Source organism: Hypanus sabinus, chromosome 4, assembly GCF_030144855.1.
Source record: "Hypanus sabinus isolate sHypSab1 chromosome 4, sHypSab1.hap1, whole genome shotgun sequence".
Classification (NCBI taxonomy): Eukaryota; Metazoa; Chordata; class Chondrichthyes; order Myliobatiformes; family Dasyatidae; genus Hypanus; species Hypanus sabinus.
The window spans coordinates 52,778,637-52,806,351 of record NC_082709.1 but is presented as its reverse complement, the minus strand read 5'-3'; the positions used below and the strand labels follow the sequence as shown (position 1 = coordinate 52,806,351).

Below are 27,715 nucleotides of genomic sequence, written 5' to 3'. Positions count from 1 at the left end.
GGACTCACTTTTAAGGACTCTTTATCACGTATTCTTGATATTTATTGCTTATTATTATTGTTTTATTATTATTATTATTTCTATTTTGTATTTGCATAGTTTGTTGTCTTTTGCACACTGGCTGAATGCCCAAGTTGGGGTGGTCTTTCAATGATTCTGTTATGCTTATTATTCTATTATGAATTTATTCAGTATGCATGCAAGAAAATGAATTTCAGGGTAGTATATGGTGCCATATGTGTACTTTGATAATAAATGCACTTTGAACTTAGAACTTAGTTATTTTTTTATCAGAAGAATGTGGCGTTGAGCTCTGAAAGAAATATGAATAATGGAGAAAGGAAATTCCCCATCTTTATTTTTTTGAATTCTTTATTGAGTCCTCTATATGTAAATTATGATCTGAATGTGGGAACAATTGAAGAGAATTGACTGAAGATTTTATTTCTTCAGGAAAGACTTTCTTGTTGATGCTTATTTCATGGTTAAAGTTAGAAACTGAATGGAAATACCATTGTGAGAACATTAAGTAGGAGCAGACAGAGGCCACTTGGGTGCCTGTGCCTGCTCGACCTTTCCATGCTGCTTTCCAGTACTCTCTCCATATCTCTTGATACTCAATGTCGAAAAGTAAATTATCTCCGTTTTAAATATGTTTGGTGACCAAATGTCCAAGTCCTTTTAAAAAGAGAATTTCAAAACTCACTGCCCTTTGGGTAAAGAAATTTCTGTTTTGAATAGATAAATTCCCTTTTTATTTGATAATCATATCCCTCTGAACAATCCTTTTAATCTTTCAGCATTTCAAAAAAAAGTGTGCTTCTATTTTTATCTATCAAAGTGGAATCTTACCTTTTATAAATAGTATTCTCTCATCTATGTCCTTGTGCATTCACTAAGACTATATTTATTTCTCACTTGATCCTCTACTTCCACCTCACAATTCACACCGCCATCCTGTCTTATTTCATTGGCAAACACTGATACATTAAATTTGGTTCCCTCATCCATGTTATTGAAATAGACTGAGAATAGCTGGGTTTCAAGTACTGATCCATATGGCAATATATGTGATACAACTCCCCAACCTGACCCATTTATTTTGAAGATGCAGAAGTAGGTTTTGCAAAAATTCAGCTGAAATCCCTAATATAATTTATTACACAATTAAGTAACCTATCAAGCTTTATGATTAGAGTGCTTTCAATAGAAGTTATATACCACCAAAAATTTACTAGGTGCCTGTGCAAGAGTAAAATAGATTGGGATTTAGGAGGAGGCTCATTTTCTCTGCTGCAGTTAGTGAAAACTATGGCAAGTTCATGGAGTGTGAAAAATAGGAATACACTTGAGTAATAATATTCAGACAATTAAAGGGTATAAAAGTTTGTGATACAAGAAAGTCCCTTCAGATTTCTTAACTGTATTATCTGGAATATTGTATCATGTGCTTCAAAACTGTGTGGGGTTATTCATCTTTCATCTTTAGCTGAACAGTAAAGGGAGAATTCATTCTCAACTTTCCCCTTCTCATCACAGTGGATCAATTCTCGGACACTGGCTCTACTAGATAGTGCTGAGAAGTTACATATGGTGGACCGGCAGAGCCAGAACGAGCTGGAGATCGTAGACATTGCTGAAGTGCAGTTGGTTTATAACAGCAGTCATTTCAAATCCCTGGCCACTGGTGGAAATGTGAGCCAGGCTTTGGTAAGAGCTCAGCAATTTCAAATGTTTTCAACAATTATATTTTTCTTTCCTCTTGTTTTTGGTTAATAATTACAGATATTGATTTGTGGTGCACTTTTATTGTTTTCAAATTTAAATTAAATCTCAAATAAACTGCATTGTCCTTTATATCCTCTCGTGTTACTTGTAAGGCTGGTATTGTCTCTTCTCTAGTTAAAACAATATGGCTGTGGTTATCAGTGCTGTATTTTGCAAGGCTGCATGAAGTAATTATATTTACACGTTAAAAATAAAGGCCAGTAGATATGCATGCACTGATCTAGGTGAAAACTGTTTTAAATAAAATGCATTTTGATGAATGCACCTGCTCATTTTGTGTTAAATGTTTAATATATTTTTTCCACAATGTTGAATGCCATCTTTGATCTCATGGTCATGCACAGAATTAAAATGATTTTTTTGCTAATAAATTAATTTGGATTGGAAACCAGAACCTTTATAAGTTATTTTTCTGGATGCATGCAAATCTTCAGGTGCTTTAACTTCGTGTGAATGTCATGAAATTGACTTAAGTTCCATATCAAGAAAGAAAAAGTAGGATATGCTTTCTGTATGTTATGCATAAAGTGAGAGGTAGGTGTTTATAAATAATGTATTGAAACTACTATATAGCTTACAAATTCAACATGTTAGGCACTGCCACATACTTTAGTCTGTAGATTAATCAAGATATGGTTGTATAGTTCTAGGTTGGAGTCATTACTTGCCCATATGAAGATATTTTTTTGTCTGCAGATTTGATATGATTTGAATGGATGAATAATTTCAGATTATTAGCTTGATTTGGGGCTTATGTTTCTATTTAAGATATGGCATAGAGACAATGGACCAGTGTACCCATTGGGCAGAATTTGTTTGGCCTCCTTTCCTGAATAGGTGTGGTTTCAGCAACTCTAGTCACCCAGATTCACTCATGATCTCTACTGCTGTCTATGTAGAGTTTGTTCATTCTCCTTGTAAATGTGTGGGTTCCCTTTGGGCACTCTCATTTTCTCAATTAATTGACTATTGTGAGCCATCAATGTAAATTTGATGTGCCAAAGGGCTTATTTCTCTGTTGTTTGATTCTAACTCTTAAGAACTCTCAAGACCCGAATCCATCCCAGGCAAAGCAGTCTGTTGGATCTACCATCTAGGACAAATCATTTTCTGGCACCCTGTGACTGCAGTGTGCACTATCTGCAGAACCTATTGGAGTTAATTGTGTTAGGCTACTTCAACAGCACTCCCCAAACCTGCAGACTCTACCAATAAGAGGTTCAAGGGCATTAGGCTCAGAGGTACACCACAAGCTACATGTTCCCCTCCTATTCTGAATTGGAAACACTCCTTCCTCAATATCAGATCTGAATTCTGGAATTTCCTCTTTCCAGCATTGTGTCAGTGCCTTCAGCAGAAAGACTGAAATGGTTCCTGCTACCTTCTCAATGGCAACTAGGGATAGGCAATGAATGCAGACCTTGCCACTGATATTTAGATCTTGAGACAGGATCTACCTGTATTTATAAAGGCGAGAAATGATTATGCAAAGTCAGGATGGCTCTATATGTGGAAAATTGTGTCTCTCAGTTTGAGGATTGACGAGAGTTATGTAGACTTTAGTAAAACCTTTGTTCAGGTCCTACGTGATATCCTGTTCTGGTTTAGATTACATGGGATTCAGGGTGAGCCAGCCACTTAGATCTAAAATTGGCTTGATGGTAGGAGTGAGGGAGTGGAATAGAGTGTTGTTATTCAGATTGAAGGCACGTGACCAATGTGCGCAAGGATCTATGCTGGGTCTCCTGTTTGTAACGTGTATTAACAATTCAGATGAAAATTATGGTGGTACGGTTACAGCATAGGTGGTGGTATTGGTGGTACAATGGATAGTGAAGTAGGTTGTCTAAGATTACAGTAGGAACTAGTTCAACCAGGAAAGGAGCAGAAATTGGAATTTAACTCGGACAAGTGGACATATGTTTACCACCATTTTCTTTTAAAGTTTTTTTTATCATGTTAGGAATTGAGTTATTGGGATGTTAGTGTAGTTCAATTTGCTGATATTGTGATGCTTGAGACTCCCACACCAAACTGAAATACAGCAATCAGTAATCTGGTTCCATAGCTGATTCAGACATAATTTTTGCCAGCCTAATTTCAAATTTCCTGCATAACTGCGCCAACCCTTCATCACTGTTTTGAGGGCGCCATTAACGGTCAGCTGTGGTATGGTCTTTAAGAGAAGCAAATCATTCCCCTGTGTTTTTCTGCCTTTATTTTTATAACCCGTGCTTATCTAGCCCCAGTCACATCTTCCTTGAATTAAAGGAAGTGCTTCTAATGGTGTAAAGTGCAAACACCATACATTACCTATACAAGATAAGGTGGAAATTCTGAAGAAACTCAACAGTGGTGTGTCTGTGAAAAGCATATGTAACTTGCATAACATTGGCTGTTGCACAGTTTATGATATGAAGAAACAAAAAGAAAAGTTGCTCCAGTTCTTTGCTGACAGCGAAACAAAAAAACAGATGTGCATATGGAAAACATTGGAAGATTGAAGATGTTCACAACAAGATAAAATTCTCATAAAGTTATTTAAATTCCTCATCAGCAAAGCCGTAGAACTATCAGGAGAGATGGTGAAGGAATAAGCGAAATTATTTCATGAAGAATTAGGACTGGATTATGAGTGTGATTCCAGTGAAGGGTGGCTTCAGCATTTTAAGCAGCGACATGGCATACAGGTTTGTGCAGTGTGTGGTGAAAAATGGTCAGCAGACAAGGAAGCAACTGCTGAGTTCATTGATGAGTATGCCAAGTTAGTTTTTGATGAAAATTTTAAGTCCTGATCAGTTCTACAATGCGGACAAAACTGCCTTACATTGACATTGTACTCCAAGACGAGCACTGGCTACAGAGGATGCAAGATCACCAACAGGTTGTAAAGCATCAAAAGATTGTGTCACTGAGTTGGGCTGCCCTAATGCTGCAAGAACCCAGAGATGTAAGTTGTTAATCATCTGCAAATGTTTATGTCCCTGAGCTTTCGAGGGTATGAAGCAGTTTCCAGTAATTTACCTTGCCAACGGAAAAAGATGGACTACAAATGACATTACATTGAAATGGTTTGAACATTACTTTGTTCCAGAAGTGAGAGCCCACTGTGACTGTTGGTCTGGACAAAAATTGTAAAATGTTGCTGATTTTGGATAAATGCTCTGCACATCCAAAGCAGAACTCTTAGTTAATTTTTTTTAACAGTATCTACCTGCCACCTAACTGTACATTATTAATTCAAACCCTGGACAATGGCATATTATGCTCTTCAAAGGCTAACTACCGCTCTCTGTTTATGAAGTGGCTACTGAGTGCAGTTGACTCTAACAGACCAACCAGTACAGGAATTTGTGAAAGAATTGCTTTTCATTTGCAGTTTCTTTTTTCTTTTTTTATGTAAGGGTGAGGTGATCATCAAGTGGGTTAGAGCTGTTTGTTTATTTAATCCTAATCTAACCACCAGTGATTCAGCAAAATCACTGATCTGACATTTATCATTCTAGATTTGTGGTGACCAACCTGTGCTACTATGTTATTGTGTTTGTCTTTTCTATCCCACATATGGTATGATTGCAGTTTTATATAATAGTGAAGCAATGTAGAATCTTGCGTTCCAAAGTTAATTCTAAATCAATATTCTCTGCTAATTCTGCTGCAAAACTATCCCAGCCTGTGTAGAATTGGTTTGAAGAGTAGCACTCCGGAAAGCAAACGTGTAGCTGATTTGTATTTTTAACACTTAGGTGCTATACTTTAGGTTCTTTCTTCTGTTCTCATGAAGGTTGTAAATCTTACGTAATACTCACCCAACAGGCTGGTATATGTCTAGGGGAAAATGAGATCCAGCCATAAACCACCCCCACCTCCCGTACACGCAGGTGCTGTGGGAATCAAGTTTATGCCTCGCGTCCGCACACAGTATCAAATTCACACCAGATACCGTTATGAAATACACTTTAAAGATTTTACTAAAACTAAAAGAGTACTAGGCAATACAATATACATGAAAGAAAAAGCAAAAGGCGCCAATTTATCAAAGTTCAGTCAGTTTAGTGCACATCGTTGGAGCTCAACCATCGAAACATTCGACCCCTCGTCACTTTCCTCCGACCTCCACGTCTTCGCACCTGGGACCACCCCTGGTGGTCAACCAAGCAGTGCAGCGCACGTCCACTTTCCTCGGCGTCTTCTTCCCGACTCTCCTGAAAACCTGCGAAAACCCCCCAAGCTCCCAGCCTCACAAGACAAAATAACATTCCCCATTGGTTAACAAAGGAATACAATCCCCGTATCAGCAAGTCTAAAGCTAAACAAGTGCGAGAGAAACACTTATCAGCAAAGAAGCATTCCTACTCTTAACAAACCAAAGAAGCCATTTTGAGTAACATACACAGGACTTTGTACACTTATGTGCAAGTGGAAGAGCTGATGCTCATTGAAGTGTCAACAGATCTCCTGGGGAGTTATTATGAAATAAGTTTTTGGCTATCTATTCATATAATCACAAGGTTTGTGCCAATGCTGAATTTAAGAAACTGTCAGTGTGCATTCACATTTTATTTTCCTACATTCCTATTTCAAGTGCTTTGAATACAGATCCAGGTTTTGAAAGTTTGCTTTTGTTTATTTTAAGTTTAATGTTCTACCAAATACAAATTGCAAGCTTGATATATGATGATCTGCTAAATATTTGTTCAATTTATGTGTTTTATGTACACATATACAATGTCTTGAAAAATATACAACTCCCACAACTATTTTCATATTTAAGTATCTCATTTTCTAAATGTAAAATATATTGAGTTGGGATTTTTGAGCTTATCTACAAACATTGTGCATCATGTCAAATCAAAAGAAAAATTCCAAAACCATCAAAAATTTACTAAAAATTAAAAACCAAAATTGTGATGCTAAGAAAGTATTCATTCCGTTTGTAATTACTACGCCAACTTTCCTTGGGTGCAATACTATATCATCATCAGCGATCACTCACAGTGGAGTATGCCTGGTGATTGATCTGTCCTGTCCTGTGATAATTTCTCCCATCTATTCCAGTTGATGTGACACTTCCTCAGGTTGGTCTTGATATTGTCCTTGAACTGCTTTTTCTGCCCTTCAGGAGTGTGCTTTGCATCCTTGAGTTGGCTGAGCAGGAGTTGCTTAGGGAGGTGGGAGTCAGGCAAAGGGATGTTGTGCCTGAACCATTGTAATTTGTTTTGAATCATGACTGTAGCTGTGGAGTTAATGTTATCTTCCTCCAGTTAGAATGCCTGTTCTTCAGCTAACACTCCGAATCTTTTGGAGGCATCTTTGATGGTAAGTTTCTGGGAATTTTATGTGCCTGCTGTATGTTGTCTATTACTTCGCTCCATATAGCAAGGAGGAGACGACCGTAGCTTTATAGGCCAGAAACTCAGTGTTGACCTTGATATCGCAATCTTCAAAAACCCTCTTTCTCAGCCGAACACAAGCTCTACTTGCACAGCGTATTCTGTGATTTATTTAAAGGTCAATATGGTCTTTGACGAGAGAAGCCTGTCAAGATACCGGAAATGATCAGTGTTCTCTAGATGGGTGTTGACAACTTGGATGGTTGGAGGTTTCGGAACTTGATCTTGAGCAGGTTGGTGCAGGCCTTGGTGTTTAGATCAAGTCCCAGGAGGTTCTATGCTCTGGTGTACAAGGCAGATAACACCATTATAGATCACTCTGAAGATGATGGTGTTATCTGCATATTGGAGCTCCATGATGGAAGTAGTTGACACCTTGCTCTTAGCCTTGAACCTGTTAAGGTTAAAGAATCCCCCGTCTGTCCTATAAAGAATCTGGACGCCTTGTAGGAGGTCTTGGCCTGTGAGGTGGAGACTGGTTACAATGAAAATGGCAATTAGAGTTGGGGCAATGATGTGTCTGTGTTTGACCCCAGACTCAACTTCAAAAAGTGCTACTTCAGAGCTGCTGTTGCTGATGACTGCTGCATTCATATCATTGTATAGGAGCTGCAGGATTTTGAAGTATTTCTCCGGGTACCCGATTTTGGACAGTACCTCCAAAGGGCAGGATGATTTACAGAGTCAGATGCTTTTGTAAGGTCTGTGAAGGCCAAATCAAGTGGGAGATTTTGTTTCTAGGCTTTCTCAGTTTTGAAGGGTGTGACAATCAGGGTATCCCTGAGTTCAGCTGGGATCCTCTCCTGGTCCCAGCAGGTGATGAATATGATTTAGAAGTTCTGTGTCACGTTCCTTGAGGATTTCTGCTGGAGTTCCATCAGGCCCAGTAGCCTTGCTGTCGCTCAATTTCTTGCAAGTGGTCTGCACCTCTGTGATACTACAAAGCTTACTCATGTCTTCCTTCCTGGGTCATTGTGGGAACTGGTTGAATGACTTCAATGTCAACAGTGGTGTTATGATTAAGTAGCTCCTGAAGGAGTTCCTTCCATTGAGAATTGATGGCATCATTGTCCTTTAGCAGCCTTTGTCCATCTTTGGAACAAAGAGGGTTTAGGCTACAATGGTTAGGGCCATGCCCTCCTTGGTGGCAATAAAGAAACCCTTGATATCACCAGTCAGCAAGCTCTAGGGCCCTCTCAGTCCACCACTGATTCTTTATTTTCTTTACTCTATGCTGGACTATCGCCTTGGCTTTCGAGTAGGGTTCTCTTTTTGCCTCGCAGTTGATGTCTTTCAACAGAAAACTTTACTTTTGTTGTTGACTAGCTCTTCTATTTCATTGTAATTTTCATCAAACCAACCTTTGATACTGCTTTGAGAGTCTTTCAGAGAGTCTGTCCAGCCATCATTAGCACTGATTATGGCTTTCATTCTTTACGTCTCTGTGATCCTTCCTCAGAGCTATGACATAATTTATAAGATGCCAAGTAAAAACAGAGAAACATAGAAACAACTACAGCACAATACAGGCCCTTTGGCCCACAATGGTGTGCCGAACACATACTTACTTTAGAAATTATTGAGGGTTACCCATAGCGCTCTATTTTACTAAGCTCCATGTACCTATCCAGGAGTCTCTTAAAAGACCCTATTGTATCCACCTCCACCACCATCACTGGCAGCCCATTCCACACATTCACCACTCTCTGCTTAAAAAATTAATTATCCCTGACATCTCCTCTATACCTACTTCCAACCACCTTAAAACTTTGCCCCCTTGTGATAGCCATTTGAGCCCTGGGAAAAAGCCTCTGACTGTCCATACGATCAATGCCTCTCATCATCTTATACACCTCTATCAGGTCACCTCTCATCCTCCGTTGCTCCAAGGAGAAAAGGCTGAGTTCACTCAACCTATTCTTGTAAGGCATGCTCCCTAATCCATGCAAAATCCTTGTAAATCTCCTCTGCACCCCTTCTATAGTTTCCACATCCTGTAGTGAGGTGATCAGAACTGAGCACAGTACTCCAAGTGGGGTCTGACCAGCGTCCTATATAGCTGTAACATTACCTCTCGGCTCTTAATCTCAATCCCACGAATAATGAAGCCCAATGCACTGTATGCCTTCTTAACCACAGAATCAGCCTGCGCAGCAGCTTTGAGTGTCCTGTGGACTTGGGCCCCAAGGTCACTCTGATCTTCCACATTGCTAAGAGTCTTACCATTAATACTACCTTCTACCATCGTATTTGACCTAACAAAATGAACCACCTCACACTTATCTGTGTTGAACTCCATTTACCACTTCTCAGCCCAGTTTTGCATCCTATCGATGTCCTGCTGTAACCTTTGCAGCCCTCCACACCATCCACAACACCCCCAACCTTTGTGTCATCAGCAGATTTACTAACCCATCCCTCCACTTCCTCATCTAGGTTATTTATAAAAATCACGAAGTGTAGGGGTCCTAGAACAGATCCCTGAGGCACACTACTGGTCACCGATCTCCATGCAGAATATGACCCATCTACAACCACTCTTTGCTTTCGGTGGGCAAGCCAATTCGGGATCCACAAAGCAATGTCCTCTTGGATCCCATGCCTCCTTACTTTCTCGATAAGTCTTGCATGGGGTACCTTATCAAATGCCTTCCTGAAATCCATAGACACTACGTCAATGTGTTTAGTCACATCCTCGAAAAATTCAATCAGGCTCGTAAAGCACAACCTGCATTTGACAAAGCCACGCTGACTGTTCCTAATCATATTATGCCTTTCCATATGTTCATAAATTGTGTCTCTCAGGATCTTTTCCATCAACTTATTGACCACTGAAGTAAGACTCAGTGGTTTATAATTTCCTGCGTTATCGCTACTCCCTTTCTTGAATAATGGAGCAACATCTGTAACCCTCCAATCCTCCGGAATCTCCCCTGTCCCCACTGATGATGCAAAGATCATTGCTAGAGGCTCAGCAATCTCCTCCCTTGCCTCCCACAGTAGCCTAGGGTACATCTCGTCCAATTCCAGGTACTTATCCAACTTATTGCTTTCCAAAAGCTCCAGCATACCCTCTTTCTTAATGTCTATATGCTCAGGCTTTTCAATCTGCTGTAGGTAATAGCTGCAATTGCCAAGATCCTTTTCCCTAGTGAATACTGAAGCAAAGTACTCCTTAAGTACCTCAGTTATCTCCTCCAGTCTTTGAACGGGGATGCATCCACAAAGTTTTCACCTTATTTCTCTGGCGGAACAGGGAACTGGTGGTGTTCAGGTCATGTTCAGCACACTTGGAGAGTAAGAACACTATTTGAGTTGATGTTGCCAACACCTTCCTTCCCAACCAACTCTAGCATTGAAGTCTCCATGAGGAATGACCTTATTTTACTTGGGAACATCTGATAGTTATGCAGTCCTGGTCAGTGTAGAAGATCTCCTTAATATCATCTGGTGAGTTTAGGGTTGGAGTGTAAGCACTCACAGCTGTAACCATTTGGTTGTTAGTGAGCTTAAGTTACATGGTAATGAGGTGTTCATTAATGGCAACTGGCAATTCCGAGAGGTGACTGGTGGTGCTGTTCTTTATGGCAAATCTAACTCTGTGGATTCTGAATCCAATATATATATTACTTGCCAACTCACCCTATTTGTTGAAACCTGTGATCACCTTATGAATTCATAAGAATAAGTAACCCCTCTCTGTGTAACGTCCAACAGTATGGTAGATTTTCAATAGACCAAAGTGAAAAGAAGGCAAAAGAGCTTTCAAGACAAATTAGATATCAGAGAAGCACAAATCTGTGGAAAGATACAAGATCATCACAAAGGCACTGAACATGCCTCAGAGCTCAATGCTTTCCATTGTGAAAAATGTGAAATCACAGCAAAATTGTTAGGTCAGGCCTCCTCTCTAAACTTAGTTGCTGGCGAAGAATGGCACTTGTAAGGGAGGCAATATCATTAAATATGTTTAAGGTGGTGACAGATAAATATTTTAAGATTGAAGAATAGAAGGTTATGTGAAACTGGTATAGAAAAGGTGTTGAGGCAGCATGGATAAGCCTTGATTATATTGAATGGTGGGGCTGACTTTAGGGGTCTGGTGGTTCTTATGCGTGGGTCAGCAGATGGCTAGCAGAATAAGAGGGTCAACAGATAGTTGATAGATCGGTTGAGTCTGCAGATGAGTTGGTTGGATTGTCATGTCGGGAGGGTGGGGGAGAGTACAGATAAGGTGTTGGTTTTAGTGAGAGATAGGGATGGAAGGGTGGAGGTCTGCTGATGGTTAAAAGTTTAGGAAAGTGGTTGTGTATTACTATCAGAATGGGGCATACAGTATGTTGTGCAACCTGTTGTGCCTGATCTTTCAGTGATGCTCAATATAAGCTTGAGAAATGACATCTCATCATTGGTCTGGGTATATTGAAGCCCTTGAACTGAGTTGCATTGAATTAAATTGACTTTATTCCTTACATCCTGCACATACATGAGTAAAAATCTTTATGTTACTTCTCCATCTAAATGTGAAATGTGCAATCATAGTAATTTATAATAAATAGGACAGTCAATGTAATATTGAGTGCACTCAAGTCAGTATGAGTTAATCAGTCTGATGGACTGGTGGAAGAAGCTGTCCTGGACCCTGATGGCCCTGGCTTTTATGCTGCGGTACTGCTTCCTGGTTGGTAGCAGCTGGAATAGATTGTGGTTGGGATGGCTTGGGTCCCCAATGATCCTAAGTGCCTTTTTTTTCACACCTGTCCTTCTAAAAGTCCTGATTCATGGGACTTTTACAACTACAGATGTACTGGGCTGTCCACACCACTCTCTGCAGAGTCCTGTGATTAAGGGAGGTACAGTTCCCCTACCCAGGCAGTGATGCAGCCAGTCAAGATGCTTGGGATTGAAATTGAATAAAAATATCTCAAACAACAACTCTATTTTCCCGTTCTCCACAGATGTGGCTGTACCTCTCTGTTCTACAGTATTTTCTTCTTCTCTCTGTCTCAGACTGCTTTTTAAAAAAAAACAATTGTTGCCATCCCCTTGACTGTTTTGTACACCTTTTTACAGATATTTTCTGGTAACTCCACCCCTGCCCCCCAACAGCTTAAAGTTTCCTCTCTATTGCTATCAGTGCAGCCTTTACATTGTTTTCTTCCACTTCCTGCACATCTACGCTCACCCCATTCCCCCTACCCTCATCTGATACAACAAGAATGGGGTTCCCTGGTCCTTACCTACCAGCTCATAAACTTCCACATCCATATCATTCTCTTCAATGTATGTCATCTCTGGTAGGATGCCATATCTAGGCATATCTTCTCGTTCCCTGTCCCTCTCTGCTTTTCACAGGGAGTCGCCCTTTTTCTACTCCCCCCTCCCCTGCAACCAGGTGCACTTATTCCTCCTCATCAGTGCCCCTCCAGGTACTTATCCTGACAACCAGGTACACTTATTCCTCCCCATCAGTGCCCCTCCACGTACTTATCCCTGCAACTGTGCTCAGTATTTTATTTCTCCCAGATTACATCACTTATCACAGATACGGAAAACTAGATTATTTATATTTGATAGGCGGACTCGAAATACTTGTTTTTTTGTTAATCTCCATGTTATTAGCACTCAAATCAGATAGCTTACCATTAACTATTTTATCTCTCTTTTCCCACTACTTATTTAATTTAACAACTGGCATTTTGGGGTGTGACTCTTCATCAGGACCCTTCATGAGTCTAGTGAGGAAGTATTCATCAGTTGGTTCATTGTGTGTTCAGAAATCTGATGCCAGAGGGGAGGAAATTGTTCCTAAAACACTGAGTGTGTGTCTTGTACCTCTTCTCTAATGGTAATAGTGAGCACGTCAAGAGAGCACATCTTGAGTGATGGGGGACCTTAATGTAAAATATTTCACATATTAAAATAAGTCGTCTCTAATACAAACTTGAAAAGTAATTAAATTTTAATACCTCTCATACTTGTACAATTTGATGGAAAATTTTTGACGAAGCCAAACAAGGGAGTGAAAGCCTATGTAAATAACCATTCACTTAAAACTAGTATATATTGCGGTCTGCTCCTCATAGTTGTGAAGCACTTTGTGATGTGCCAACTATGTGAAATCATCTATCTGTGTACAATATTTCACTTGTCTTGAAGCTATCACAACAAAATGTTTAAGAGTTAATAAACAATTCGTTGACGTCAATATTGATGTCATCTTTTTTCAGGCTTTTACTGTTAGCTTGTGTTTCTTGCCAATCCATCCCTAATAAAAAAGAAACAGAATTTTTTAGAATGAAGGTTGTTTTGTGTGAGTTTTTACATTGACAAGTATTGACTTCTGGTTGTTAAAACAGTGAACTTGTTTTAATTTGGCTTTGTTTTATGTTTTCTTCTCCTCTTCTCAGTTAGTGTGACGAATTTTAGTAACCAATCTAGTGGGTCTCTTGTTTGTTGGCTCTCATCCAAAGAGTCCCATATTTCTGTTTGTGACCAAGTGTTGAGTTATGGTAAAATTATTCTATTTTTGGAAGAAGCATAGTTAAACCTGTTCTTGACTGTATCTGATACTCACAGACTTGTAACCGAGAACCATATACATTTTTTCTGGTCTTAATCTTTTAAATATTGAAACCAAAAATTGGCATTCTGCTTCCATCCTGTATGAGAACAACCAATTAAGTACCTACAAAGGATTGTCTCTGGGATTCATTTTTATATTTATGTCTCTTGATCACACCATATGCTCTAATTAACCACCATTGTGGAGGTTAATTGGATTATATTGTGGAGGCTAAAATAATTGAAGTATATAATTTTTTCCTAATTACTATTCTCAGTAATTTTATTGGCATCCACAACAAATTGCGATATTATTGGTTTTTTGCTGTTAATTTCTGTTAATTAAGTGATTGTTAATTTCTTAAAGGCTCTGGTTGGTGAAAAGGCATGTTACCAGTCAGTCAGCAGTTATGGAGGACAAATTATTTACCTGGGAACTAAGGTAAATGTGTGTGTGTGTGTGTGTGTATTATATCAATTATATATGCAATTTTTAAGACTTCAGATTGGTAGTGAAGTATTAACGTGTAATTCATTAAATAGCAGTTTTGTGTGTTTGATTTCTGCATTATTTTCTTTAATCTAATTTTCTTTGTTTAATCAAACTCAGTTTGCTTTCTCATAAGAAAGAGAATTGATGACCCGGCAAAATAAAAACCCCTCCAACACTTAAGTGGAACTTATGATCTTTTTGGTAGTGTGCAGTTCTGCAAAATGTATGACTTTGTTCTACAATGTTTTAATTGACATGAATACCTGTAACTTATTTGTCTTTGACTAGTTATTGTACATAGTTTTTTTGCCAGAGCACAAGTGGCTGAACGAACATTTATTGTATTAAATTGCTTTTCACTGAAGAGTTTTAAGTGCCCCCATTTGTGATCATTTATCTTCACTTTCACCCTGTGCCATGTACCAACCTGCAGAGTGAATTTTATATTTCTGATAATGGAGTGCACATGCAAGTTCTTTCATGGGCCACTTGCAGCCATCTATACCTGTCTTTTTGGCATGGTATTCAGTGTAAGTCCTGTACATAATCTGATCAGATAAATCTTATCTGATGTTTATTTTAGCCTTACTGTTCATGTCATTGTTTGCATTACTTCAGTCTGTATGGTCACTCTTTTTAATACAAATACTGGAGTTCTCAGAACCACAATAATTTGTTTTGCTGAATTCTAGAATTGAATACTCCCAGTATCAATCAGTATTATTGCATTTTTAAGAATATTCTATGTGAGATCTCCTCCAGTGCCAGTGTCACTCTCCCTACATTAAATAGTCAAAATTTTGCAGAGTAGCTGTGTAATCCATCTCTTAAAGGTATTTCTTTATAATGAAGATTTAAGATACATCAGGTATCTGCTGGCAGAAATAAGGACCATTTATATAAAAAAATACTTCTGTCTCTCTTGACCATGATATGAGGTGGAGAAGAATGGAAAAACTATCTTGTATTTTTATAACTATGCAGATTACAGCCAAAATTACAGATATATTTGCAGCTTTATTTGCAACTAATAAATTTGCTGCAAAATGTCAAGTTAATATCTAATACGCAGGTTATATTGTTAAAGTGATGACTCGCAGTTGGGAGTGCTGGTGTATGGAAACAGCATTTGATAAGCTGTTAAGACTTTGAAATGATTAAACCTTATGCTGCTTTTTCATTGATAAACTTGATGGGACCTTCCATTGCTGAATATAGGATAATCATGAATAATATTGGCCCATATATTGACCATATTTCTTTTTTTTTTGTAGTCTGTGCATGTGATTACTCTGAGGACTTGGCGGGAGGTAAGCAAGTTTTAATGTTTTGTGGGAGGGTCTGGCTGGCTCTTCATTTTAAAGAAAAGCAGTATTTTGCTCCATTTTGGCCTGGCGTTATGCATTTGGATGACTTAGTTTAGCTTATAACATGAAATTCCTTGGTTGTGCAGATCAATAAAAAAGTTGTTCCTTTAGACCATTTCCATCTCCATTGATGTGTATATAGCAAAATCTAACTATGTGAAAGATTAGTACTCATCTGTTACTTTAAAATGCAATCTGTCATAACTGCCCCCATCATGGAGGTGTATCTTTCCTTCTGACTGGAGTCTTTTTCATCACTCCTGTATTCCCAAATATCACATTTTGTCGAAGTTAAAGAAAAAAATACTTTTAATAGAGAGGACAGCATTTTTTTAAATAGGCAACAGTTTCCAGTTTATTTTAGTTCTCATTATGTACTGATCGTAAAAATTGCGTTGAAAGCTATATTAGAGAGATAAAAGTGCATTGGGAAAATTGAAAGCACATGAGGCATTTGAGATTCATGGAACTGCTGTAACGTGTAATTGTGGTTACAGTCTTTAACGTGAACGTTCAGAATTTTGTAGTAATCATGAACAAGATACTAAAAATGCTGACAATCTGAATTAAAAATACTCAGCAGAGTTATTTAGTTGGTCAGATAATATCTGGGAGAATCGGAGTTATTGTTATCACAACAGGGATAAGACCACTGAGCTCTGAACCTTCTGTTCGAAAGATCCATGATATTACTCTGAAGAGTGGAAGATCTGCAGGAGAAGCAGCTATAACTTGAATTAAATTCTCATTCAAGAATGTCATCTTAAACAGTGCAACACTCGCTCTGTCGTGCAGTGCAGCATCTGCCCAGATCTTTCAGCACAACTGTTCTGAATGGACTTGAATCAGCACCTTCGAAACTATGGGCAGGAATGCCATGTGCTTGAAGCCTGTGGTTTGTATGTTGTTATAGTAGAAGCAGACAGTAGTGTACTTTGTAAGTGTGAGCACTTAAGTTTGCTGATATTTTGTTCAAAAAGCAATGGATATGTTTTGCTTTGGTGCTTCAAACACAGAATGATGTTAGAATGCTTTTTGGAAGATCAGTCCAGGGGTTTTGGGTATACAAGATATTGATTTAGATTTCAGCTATATCGATAGATATAGTGATCCAAAAGGAAATTACAATGTCACAGTAACATTACAAGTGCACAGATATAAATATTAGACAAAAAATAGGAAGAATAAAAAATGTTACCTCAAACAGTCTAACAGGAGGGGGTCAGCACTTCCTCGGCTATAGTTCGACTCATTATAGAGCCTAATAGCCAAGGGTAAGAATGACCTCATACAGCGCTCTTTAGAGCAGTGCAGTTGTTTTAATCTATTACTAAAAGTTCAGCCAAGGTGGCATGCCGTGGGTGAGAAATGTTGTCCAGAATTGCCAGGATTTTCCATAGGGTCCTTGTTTAACCACAGCCTCCAGTGTGTCCAGTTTGACTTGTATAACAGAGCATAGTCAGTTTATTGAGGCTCTTGGCATCACCCATGTTGATGCCATTGCCCAGCACACCACCACATTGAAGATTTTACTGGCATCAAGACACTTGAAGGAGAGGCCTGCGTACTCCAAAGAAACTGTCTCCTCTATAAGTTGAGGCGACTCTGGCCCTTGTACACAGCCTCTGTGTTGGTGCTGCACTCAAGTCTGTCATCCAGGGGCATCTTTGAAGTATGCAGGCCTCTCCTTCACGTGTTGTTGCCAGTAAGATCTTCAATGTGGTGGTGTGTTGGGCTGGGTAATGTTACTGTGACACTGTAATTTCCTTTTGGATCAACTATATCTATCTATCGATACTGTAGGTCCTCTCCATATCCACATCCTCCCCATCAATAGTAACTGAGCGATGCGTGATTAGTCTTCCTAAAGTTAATCACTATTTCCTGTATCTTACTGATATTGAGCTGCAAATGATTTGACAAAGTCCTCCACAAGGGCCCTGTATTCATCCTCCCATCCTCCCTTTATGCACCCAATTATTGCTGAGTCATCAGAGAATTTCTGCAGATGACGTCACCCAGTATTGTATCTAAAGTCCAAGATATACAGGATAACCAGGAAGGGAGCCAGTGCAGTCCTCTGTGTGGCCCCAGTGCTGCCTATAGCCATGTTTGACACACAGCTCTGAAGCCGCACAAACTGTGGTCTGTCCATTATTCAGAACACAGTATGAAGAACTTAAATGTGACTAGCTATTCTGACATTTCTTTCATTTTGAATAATACTTGGAGATTGTAAAATCCTTATTTTTCCTCAGTCATTGTGATATATATTTGAAAAGTGAGTTGTTTAACATTGTGAGGCATTATGAATATTACAAGCTTCTTGCAGCCATTTACAATTGAAGCATTAATTTTATCCTATTTGCATGACTTATGTAGACAAAACATGGTGTTTTCCTTAACCAAAAGTGTGACGTTGCCTTTTGTTGTTTCGTCTGTGAATCATTTTCCAATGACGAAGTTTGCAACTTCAATCAAACTGAGATGACACATGAAGCATTGCTTGTAGATCTTTAGTCCAGTCAGATTGTTCACTCACTCTGCAACACTCCAGCCGTTAAACCACGAATGACACGTGCTTCTGCATGTGCTGTAAGGAAGTAGATACTTCCTATAGATGCTATTGTGAAGTAGCGTGAGCATTGATGTACGTTTTTCTCACAATGCTGTGTCTGCAGAGGTTGGATTACCTGTTAAAGCAGGAAAAATTCATTGAGGCACTGTCTCTCGCCTGGTCCTTTCATGAAGGAAAAGCCAAAGCAGTAGTGGGTGAGTTATAATCTTTCCTGAATATCATTGATTGTTAAACTTTCAAAATGTTCAATTTTATTTACATTGATAAAATCATTGATACACACTGTATAGAATGTGAACATTCATCAATCATATTGATGCTATCCTTTTGAAAAGGCAATTGAGCACAGTTCCACGAATAATTCGTGATTCAAAAGCTTGAAGTTTGGGGGAATTAATAATTTGATGAGGGGGTAAAGGAATTTAAGAGTTCAGTATCCCTTGGGAAAATAGTGCTAAGAGGTTTTTAAGGATCAAGTGTTTCAAATGTAATGACGAAGATGAGGAGTGTGGAAAAGTGGTGTTGAGGTCAAGATTGCAGCTTCTAATTTTTTTTTAAAGTTTGAGAATACGATGACTTGGTTCTGTTTCATTTGTTCTTATTAACATAAGAGCAGACTTCTACATTGATAAAAGCTGCTTTTGGGTAGAGACTGGCAAAATTTCAGGTGCTGCGTACTACAAAGAAGTCACAAGAAAAGCTCTTAATGCAGATCTAGAGAAATTGGTTGTGGGAATCCACACAAATGTTTGTGCCAGAAATATCCATGAAATGTCAGAATGGAGAACGTGATAAGCAATACAAATATTCTAAAGGGTGCTAGGCTAGAGTGCATCTGTAGAATTCGAAAGAAAGTCTTGACACACAATGAAGTGCAGCCTTAGAAATGTGTTCAACATTTTGTGATAGACTGTCTGTTGCCCAGACATCCTGCACAGTGAAAATACTGTGTGTATATATGTGCTGTGGTCAGATTACACTGATTATGTTTTCTACTGCTTCATTCCTTGTGACTTTCTGTTGTATGATGCAGGGATTGATGTTAAAGCCACAGTGTTTGAAATGCTAAATTCAACCCAGACAGAAGTCAAAATCAAAGTACATTTATTATCAAAGTATGTATACGGAATACAACTCTGATATTCGTCCTCCCGCAGGCAGCCATGAAATAACGAAACACCATGGAACCCATTCAAGAAAACATCAAACACCTAGTGCGCAAAAAAGGAACAAATTACGCAAATGTCAAAATGCAAGTAAACAACACAAAGAATATCAAACATCAAACCAGCAGTTCAAATGTATTCAGTACAGTTTAGTTCAGCACCACATTGCTAGCCCACTGCAGGCTGCAGGTCCATTCTTCGCTAAAGCACCCCAGTTTGTATCGATAGCCCCGATTAAACCGCTCACAGAAATCAAAACCCAGAAACACATGCAACATGAACTTGAAAGGCCCCCAAAACAAGTCCACAGCCTTGCTGACCAATCCTTGCAATGTGGATCCCAAGACTCTTACACTTTCCTCTGACAGCAGATAGCGAGGGGGAGCGGAAGACTGGACAAATGCAGGCAGACAGCGCTGAACACCCACCTGTCCTCTGGCTCTTGTCCTCCTCGACTTCAACCTTGCTTGATGCCTTAATCGGAGAGAAGCAATAGAGTCGATCATGGGCTCGTGCCCCGTATCCAGGCCTCTAAACGGTACACTCCGCTCCAAATCTCACTAAACTTACTTGGAGACAGCAAAGCACCAATTGCATAATCGGCCCATAAACACACCATCAAAATTTAAATCACAGGTTCCAATTGTATACAGCTTAGCAGTAGAGTCATATTTGAAGGAAGAAGAATAAGTGACAGTAGCTTAGTGAACTGTCTCCAGGAGGTCACTGTTGATCTTATTGTTCGCTGGTGCCATTTTGAAGACATTTGCTTCCACAACAGAAGTTGGCTAATTAGTACAATTGTGAACTATAGTCAATTTATTATAGCTAAGATACCTGCAACAAAATTAAAGCAGTATTCAGAAGTGAGCTGATGTGCCATATAAGATTCACACTGCAGAAGACCTTGACAAAAATTGTGACTAACGATATGTCTTTGATTTCTGTTTTATTTCCATGACTGTCCCCCACTGTTAATGTCCTAGGAGTGAAGAGTTTATCAAAAACATACTGGACGAATAGCATAGCATTAAGAGCAGGTCAAAGATTGGAAATTCTCTGTAGTCCACAGGCTTGAAATATGACCATGTACTTTCAACTTGCATACAAATCCAACAGCATTTGGAAAGCTTGATGCTATCTATAACAATGCAAATCACCTAAAACTTCTACTGCCTCTCTTACTGGTCACTTATATTGTGGTGGCTATGTACCAACCAAAAATGCTCTCCATTCCTACTTTGACATCACTCCCCAAACCCATGTTCTCTACCAGAAGGAAGAACAGGCAGATGAGACAACTCCTGCCTGTAAGACCCTCATCATTGTTTTGTGGAAGCATATCCCCCTTACTTCATAACCACTGGGTTGAAATCTTGGCATTTCTACTCAATACTTTTTCAAGAGTGCTTTCAATAGAAGCACAAAGTAGGTTGTGTTTGAGCATTTAAGGATGATCAATAAACGTCAGCCCTGCTTGTAATCCCTCATCTTGTAAATGAATACTTTAAAAAAGTTGGTACAACAAATCTAAGAAACATGAACATAGAAAATAAAGTTGAATGAAGGGAATTATGTTCATATGCAATTTTTAAAATTAAATATGTAATCATGCAAAAAAGGATCCTGGCAGCTGCCAGTAAATAGTATTAGTATGCTTGATCGCAAGCAGGCTGTGATATTGATCTTTGGCAAAATAAGTTGACTATTCTTAAACCCAAGAAATTCTGCAAATTCTGGAAATCCAAAGCAACACACAAAATGTTGGAGGAAATCAGCAGGTCAGGCAGCTTCCATGGAAATGAACAAACAGTTGACGTTTCAGACTGAGACCCTTCTCATGAGATATTTGTATGAATATCTCAAAGATCCAGCTGAGTGCTTGCTTTCAGATTAAATTGAATTTCTCTAACTCTAGAAAAAGCATAAAAATAAATAACATGTTTTTCTCTATTTAACACAATAGAGAATATTTTTCTCTATTTAATCTTTCCTGCTTTTCAACACTGTGTTTTCCATATTTATTTTCAAATTTTACAAAATCCTTCTCATCAGTTTCTTTTCTCATTTTGATTATTTCTATACACATTAGAAAGTAAAGATCAGAGAGAAGCACAATGCATTTTGAAGCATTCCTTACTCTTGTATGCTAGGCTTTTGCTATGATGAGTGAATAGAAGGAAATATACTCACTAATATGCTAATAGAATAAAGATTGGTACCTTCAATGGACAATGTTACAATTGATAGTTGGCCAGTGGATAAGGAAATTGTTGAAGTCAGTAAATTTTTGAGTGGTCTAATTTTTTTGATTTAAAACAATAAGTAGTTCTTGGACAAATGGCACTTATGCTTTTTGGTCTTCTTTCATGAACCACCATGTAAAATAATGTATTTTAATAAGGAAAATACTTGGGGCTGTTTTGAAGAATTTTACATTCCTTTACAACTTTTACATTTTATGGAGTTCTCATTTCACATCTTGAAATTGCTAGTTATGATGAAACTGTAAACATTTTCAAATTATATTGATTAGTAGTATTTTTATCACTGTTTGCATCACTTGCAGATTCAGTAAATCTTGAGATGCAACCAGCATAAAATATGGTGAACAATTAAATTCAACTATTTGCTTTAGCTTATGAAGTTACGGAATATTCATATAATAAACTATTCAACAGAATACATTATTTTTGTTGTACTGACCTTAATTTGCTTTGACTTTGTTGCTTTTTTCAGGTTTACCTTGTTAAGAAGCTTTAAGTCCCACCCCAGTGTAGCTTCGTTATGGTTTGTGTATGTTATCTGTTGGTACAAAAGGGTGTTTTATGCATTCTAGGGTATTCAGAATTTAACAATGAGAAAGGGAATATCTTCAGAAATGGTAACAGAGGATAAATATTATTAAACATTTGAATAAGCATTTGATAGTGCAAATTTCAACCTATTTTTCAACTATTACAAGATTTTTGATCCAGTAAAGCAGTGGATTCACGGCTTTCTCTTGCACGTCCATAAAGATAAAGTTGGAATAATTGAGTTTAATTTCAAGTGAACAATGCATACTTCAAGTGCAATCTCAACCTATCCTTAAGACATTGTGTTGCAGCATGCTAGAATTTCTAGTAAGTCAGCTTCTTGACTCCAATTTATAACCACTACAGAGATTCTCAAGACGGTGCCCATTCACTTCAGAGACAGATAAAAGGCAGTTGATATGCCCTACGGATGAAACTTAAATCATCGTATATATCTGCTAAGTTAATTTGTCTGTAATGAGGCCTATTAACATGAGAAATGAAATTATATAACTACCCCTTGAGAAATCATGAAAAAGGAATTAAAAGAATCGAACATTTCATTAACTGGAGAAATGTTAGAACTGGAAAAGGAAGCAATTCTATTTTTGTCTGTCTCTGCCAAGCACTTAAGGTGAAGACCAGAAGAGCACAGATACAGATTAAAGCTCTATGCAAGGCTTCTAAATCCCACTCTGAATAATGCTTTTTAATGCGATTATCCACATAAACACATTTGGTGGCCACAGTAGTGCAAATGATTTAGAGCTGAATTACAACAGCACTACTGTCTGAGGAACATTTGCTACTTGCAGCTAGATTTATGCTGCCACAAACTCATTTCAATAAACACTGGGGTCTGTAGAAAAAGGTAAAATGTCAGTATTTTAATGTTCAAGAAAATATGCAGATGCAGTGTCACCTTGTTTTTAATTGCCATCTCTCCTATGTTTATTAGCTGTTCATATCAGAAACAGATGTACATTGTTAGAAGCAGTTTTGTTCATTATTCCATTATTATTTTTTGATAGGGTTGTTTGGAGATCAGAACAAACGGAAAGGAGTTGTGGCTGATCGGGTAAAGTCTTACTTATTCACGATTTTCATCTCATTTTATCTACCTAAAACTGTTGAGCATGGCACTGAATGGTTAGAACATCAGTTGCCAAAACAGTCAACTCTTGGTTCAGCTGTGCTGCTGACAGACTCAAGATTTCAAATGGTGTGCTTTTTTTCCAAATTTGGGCTTGTCCAGCTGATAAGTGGTTATAAACCTACTACAGAGCAGTATTTTAAATACTTTTTTCATTGGAAGGGTTGAATATTTATGGAATATTTTGCCTGTACCCTAACAACTCCATTGGTAAATTACTATAGGTTCAGTAAGCTCCAATATGTTAAGTTGCGGGCAGAAGCCCTTGGCATACTTCCTTAGTGGTTCACTGTTCTTCAGTGCATACTCGTAATAAATAAGATACATGAGTGAACACAATCTTTGTTGTAATTTGCTAGCAAAATTTTTTAATCAGATTCTGATTTATGGTTTAACCTGCATGGAAAAAGTGAAAAAATCTACTCTTTTTGCATGACATTTTTACAGGATTTTTTTTCTTCTTGCAGTTTTAATTAGATTTAGTAGTGACTATCTTTATTTATACTTGTTTGTTCTGAAATGTTTGCAAATGGGACTATCTCTGCATGTGCTCAGTTGAATTTTTGCATTGCTTAAGGCATCAAAAACCTCTTCTACTACCCTTTGTAAGAGTTTCTTCTTGATGATATCATTTTAGTGCTGAATCTGTCCAAGCAAAATTCCTTTCCACATCTTCTGGTGCCACTACAGTAAAACTCCATTTATCTGCTATGCTCAGGTCTTTGGTGATGCCAGATTGGCTGGACTATTGGATGTTATTTTTTCATTAATGCGCCAGCAGACTTTTAATTCACATTTTTTAAAAGCAATTTTACACAACAACATTTCAATAAGCTAAAGGGAGTATGAAATAGAACCAGTTAAGAATCAAGGGAAAGAGCAAACAGAACCAGCGGTTTGAAGGATATGTGGGAAAGAGAGTTCCAATAAGGGACCTGGGAGCTGAGGAATAGGTGCCATGGTGAGTGGCCTGGGAGCACAGGAACATTGGTCCAATGAGTGGCCAGGGAGCACAGGAACATTGGTCCAATGAGTGGTCAGGCAGGACAGGAACAGGGAAGTGTTATAACTGGAGCCTTGGTGAGTTGAAAGGAAACATGGAAATCAGGGCACTGACAAGTGGATGGGGAGTCAACCAACTGAGATCCTGGTGAGTGGTAAGTAGAAACGTTACCTGGATTTCTGGACAGTGAACTGTTGAGATTTTCTCTGACCCTTGTGTGGAGATCAGAGCTGTTCAAGGTACCCCAAGGATTCTGAATCATGATTTTAAATATAATTTCCTTAATTTTTTTCTCATTTTCCATTCTGCACTTTAAGAAATAAGCCCTATTTTATTTCTCCACAGCTTATTAACCTGCATTGCCTCTTGTACTGATTTCTTTGCCTTTATTCCCAGATGCATCTGTTTCTCCACTGCATTTAAGATTACTTATTTTACAAGAAATACGAAGTCCCCTTTTTCCCCTTGTTCTTCTTGTCACAAATGTGTCACTTCAGAATGCTGGATATTCAAATTTGTTTGCTATTGCATGCCCTATTGGCAATTTTATTAATACCACTGATATTTTGTATAGATTATCATCTATAATAACAGCACTCTCTAATCATGACCCATCCACTAACTTTGGAATTGTAGTTTGGATTTCCCCATCTTGATCGTTTATGTAAACTTTGTTGATAGATCCATATCATCTGGAATACCACTCCACACCCTTTCTATGTGATCAACTGTAATTCACCTCTTTTCTCTGTCTTTGTTTTGTAGCCATACATTCTTCATGCATTTAGACCCCACATGATCCAAATAAGATGTAAAACTGCTCCCATTTTACACAGAAAACTAAAATTTTGTTATCTTAAACACTCTTTCTTGCTGCTCAATATTTTGTTTAGGCTACAAGGAGAGAATGTAGTTGACATTTGCAGGAAATTGGAATAAATCTGGTTTATGTTTAAAATCTTTCTCTTCAGATGGTAGAAATCCTGCTTCAGTATGCTGACCGTGCTCTGAAGAAGTGCCCTGAACAGGGCAAGATACAGGTTATGGAACAGCATTTTCAGGCAAGTGAATGGCTCACACTTTTTTTTAAAGAATGGTAACAAATGCAAACAAAAGGGTAAGTTGGTCGCAGTATTAAAAAGGCCATTTACTATAAATGAAAAATTGCTGAAACATTACCAACTTGAAATACTTGGAGTGCCATTTTCCAACGATAGCTCTGTGCTTTTGTTTCTTTTATTTCTTCCCCCCCCCCCCCCCCAGGGTTCTTGCATTTGCGATATTTTTGAATTATCTCAGCATTTTGGTATAACCTCAGAGCAAATCATTGTTTGTGCAGTGTCAAAGTGCTATAATTCAGTAACTAGTGTGCCCAATAAATTAATGAATATGTTGTGGCATGTTATCATATGTTGGTGATACTGGTCTTGTGGAGCAAATGAGTATAGCGGTCATCTGGTTGGTGATATCTCCCATTTATACATGAGTAAACAACATTTATTCCTATAATCACTTGCAGGTGTTTTTGTTCAAAGGTTCTAGCTAATTAATATTCCTCCTTGCATCTTTGCTCTTGACATTTTGATATTCAATTTCCTGCCTTGAGGACGTTGTATGTTACTGTAGCCAGGGGCTACAGCATGTGATGTGAAAAAAAGTAGTTAGATTAGAGATCCTGGGAATAGGTGAAGGCTTCGGATTTGGTAGGATGAGGGGCTGGGAGGGGTGGAGTGGGAGAGATTGCACAAAGGCTCTAGTTGTGGAGGAGGGGTTGAATTTCATGAGAGCTCCTATAAATTGGGAGAAGGAATTAATTGGAGGCAATACATGGGGGAGGGAAGTATTAGGTGAGGGCTGTGTGGGGCAGGGGAAACTAGAGAAAGGTTCCTGTAAGTGAAGCAGATTAGATGAACCAGAGATGTACAAATGAAGCAATGTTCCTTGGAATCCACAGACTTGAATCCAGATAACCTTGTTGTATTAGATCAGACTTGGGCAAAGAAACATCCTCCATTTTGTTGAACAAAACTTGGAAGCAGCACTGAAAGAACCATGAGCACATAATGTACAATGGGACAGTCACGGGTGGGACTTCAGTGTATGTCACCAGGAGTGACTTGGTAGCACCAGAATTCACCAAAATGGCCAAGTTCTAAATGAAATCAGAATCAGAGTAAGGTTTATTATCACCGGTATGTGTCGTGAAATTTGCAATACAATACAATACATGATAATATAAAAATAAAAAATAGTAAATTGATCACAGTAAGCAAAAAACAGAAATAATATATATTTTTAAAAAAGTGAAGTAGTGTTCATGGGTTCAGTGTCTATGTAGGAATTGTATAACAGAGGAGAAGAAGCTGTTCCTGAATCACTGAGTGTGTGCCTTCAGGCTTCTGTACCTCCTTCCTGACAGTATCAATGGGAAGAGGGCATCCCCTCGGTGATGGGGGTTCTTAATAATGGATGTCGCCTTCTGAGGTACTGCTGCTTGAAGATTCTTGGATACTATGAAGGCATGTACCCAAGATGCAGCTGTCTAATTTTATAGCTTTCTAGAGCATCTTTCAGTCCTGTGCAGTAGCCTCTACCCCCATACCAGACTGTGACACAGCCTATCAGAATGCTCTCCGTGGTACATCTATAGAAGTTTTTGAGTGTTTTGAGTGACAAACCAAATCTCTTCAAACTTCTTATGAAATGTAGCCACTGTCTTGCCACCTTTATAGTTGCATTGATATGTTGGGACCACATTAGATCCTCAGAAATCTTGACACCCTTGAACTTGAAATTGCTCACTCTCTCCCCTTCTGATCCCTCTATGAAGATTGATTTATGTTCCCTTATCTTACCTTCCCTGAAGTCCACAATCAGCTTTATCGTCTTACTGGCATTGAGTGCAAGGTTGTTGCTGCGACACCACTCAACTAACTGGTATATCTCACTCCTGTGTGGCCTCTCATCTCTGTCTGAGGTTCTAGCAACAATGGATATATCATCAGCAAATTTATAGATCGTATTTCAGTAGGTTTCAAAGGTACATTTAATGTCAGAGAAATGTATACAACATACATCCTGAAATTCTTTTTCTTTCTGAACATCCATGAAAACAGAGGAGTGCCCCAAAGAATGAATTACAGTTAAACATTAGAACACCAAAGCCCCCCCCCCCCCCCGGCTCCCCCCTCCCACACATAAGCAACAGTAAGGCAACAGTCCTACTCACCCCACTAGCAAAAAGCATCAGCACCCTCCACTGAGCACTCAAACGTGCATCAAGCATCAATAAATACTCAGACTCACAGTACTTCAAAAACTACTCGTTCACCCATTAATTTGACATCACCACAGGCTCTCTCTCTCTCTCTCTCTCTCTCTCTCTCTCTCTCTCTCCCCCTCTCCCTCTCCC

General features: G+C 38.6%; 1 protein-coding gene across 3 annotated transcripts in view; it reads left to right on the top strand.

Annotated features, from left to right (window-relative positions):
* Positions 1–27,715, top strand: part of vps8 (VPS8 subunit of CORVET complex) — a 607,159-nt gene that overhangs the window by 58,976 nt on the left and 520,468 nt on the right. For all 3 annotated transcript variants that reach the window (XM_059967078.1, XM_059967079.1, XM_059967080.1), the window contains 6 exons: positions 1,540–1,710; positions 14,113–14,187; positions 15,513–15,548; positions 18,287–18,377; positions 23,179–23,225; positions 25,275–25,364. In XM_059967078.1, coding sequence (XP_059823061.1) covers positions 1,540–1,710; positions 14,113–14,187; positions 15,513–15,548; positions 18,287–18,377; positions 23,179–23,225; positions 25,275–25,364 — 510 coding nt within the window. The remainder of the gene's footprint in view (positions 1–1,539; positions 1,711–14,112; positions 14,188–15,512; positions 15,549–18,286; positions 18,378–23,178; positions 23,226–25,274; positions 25,365–27,715) is intronic.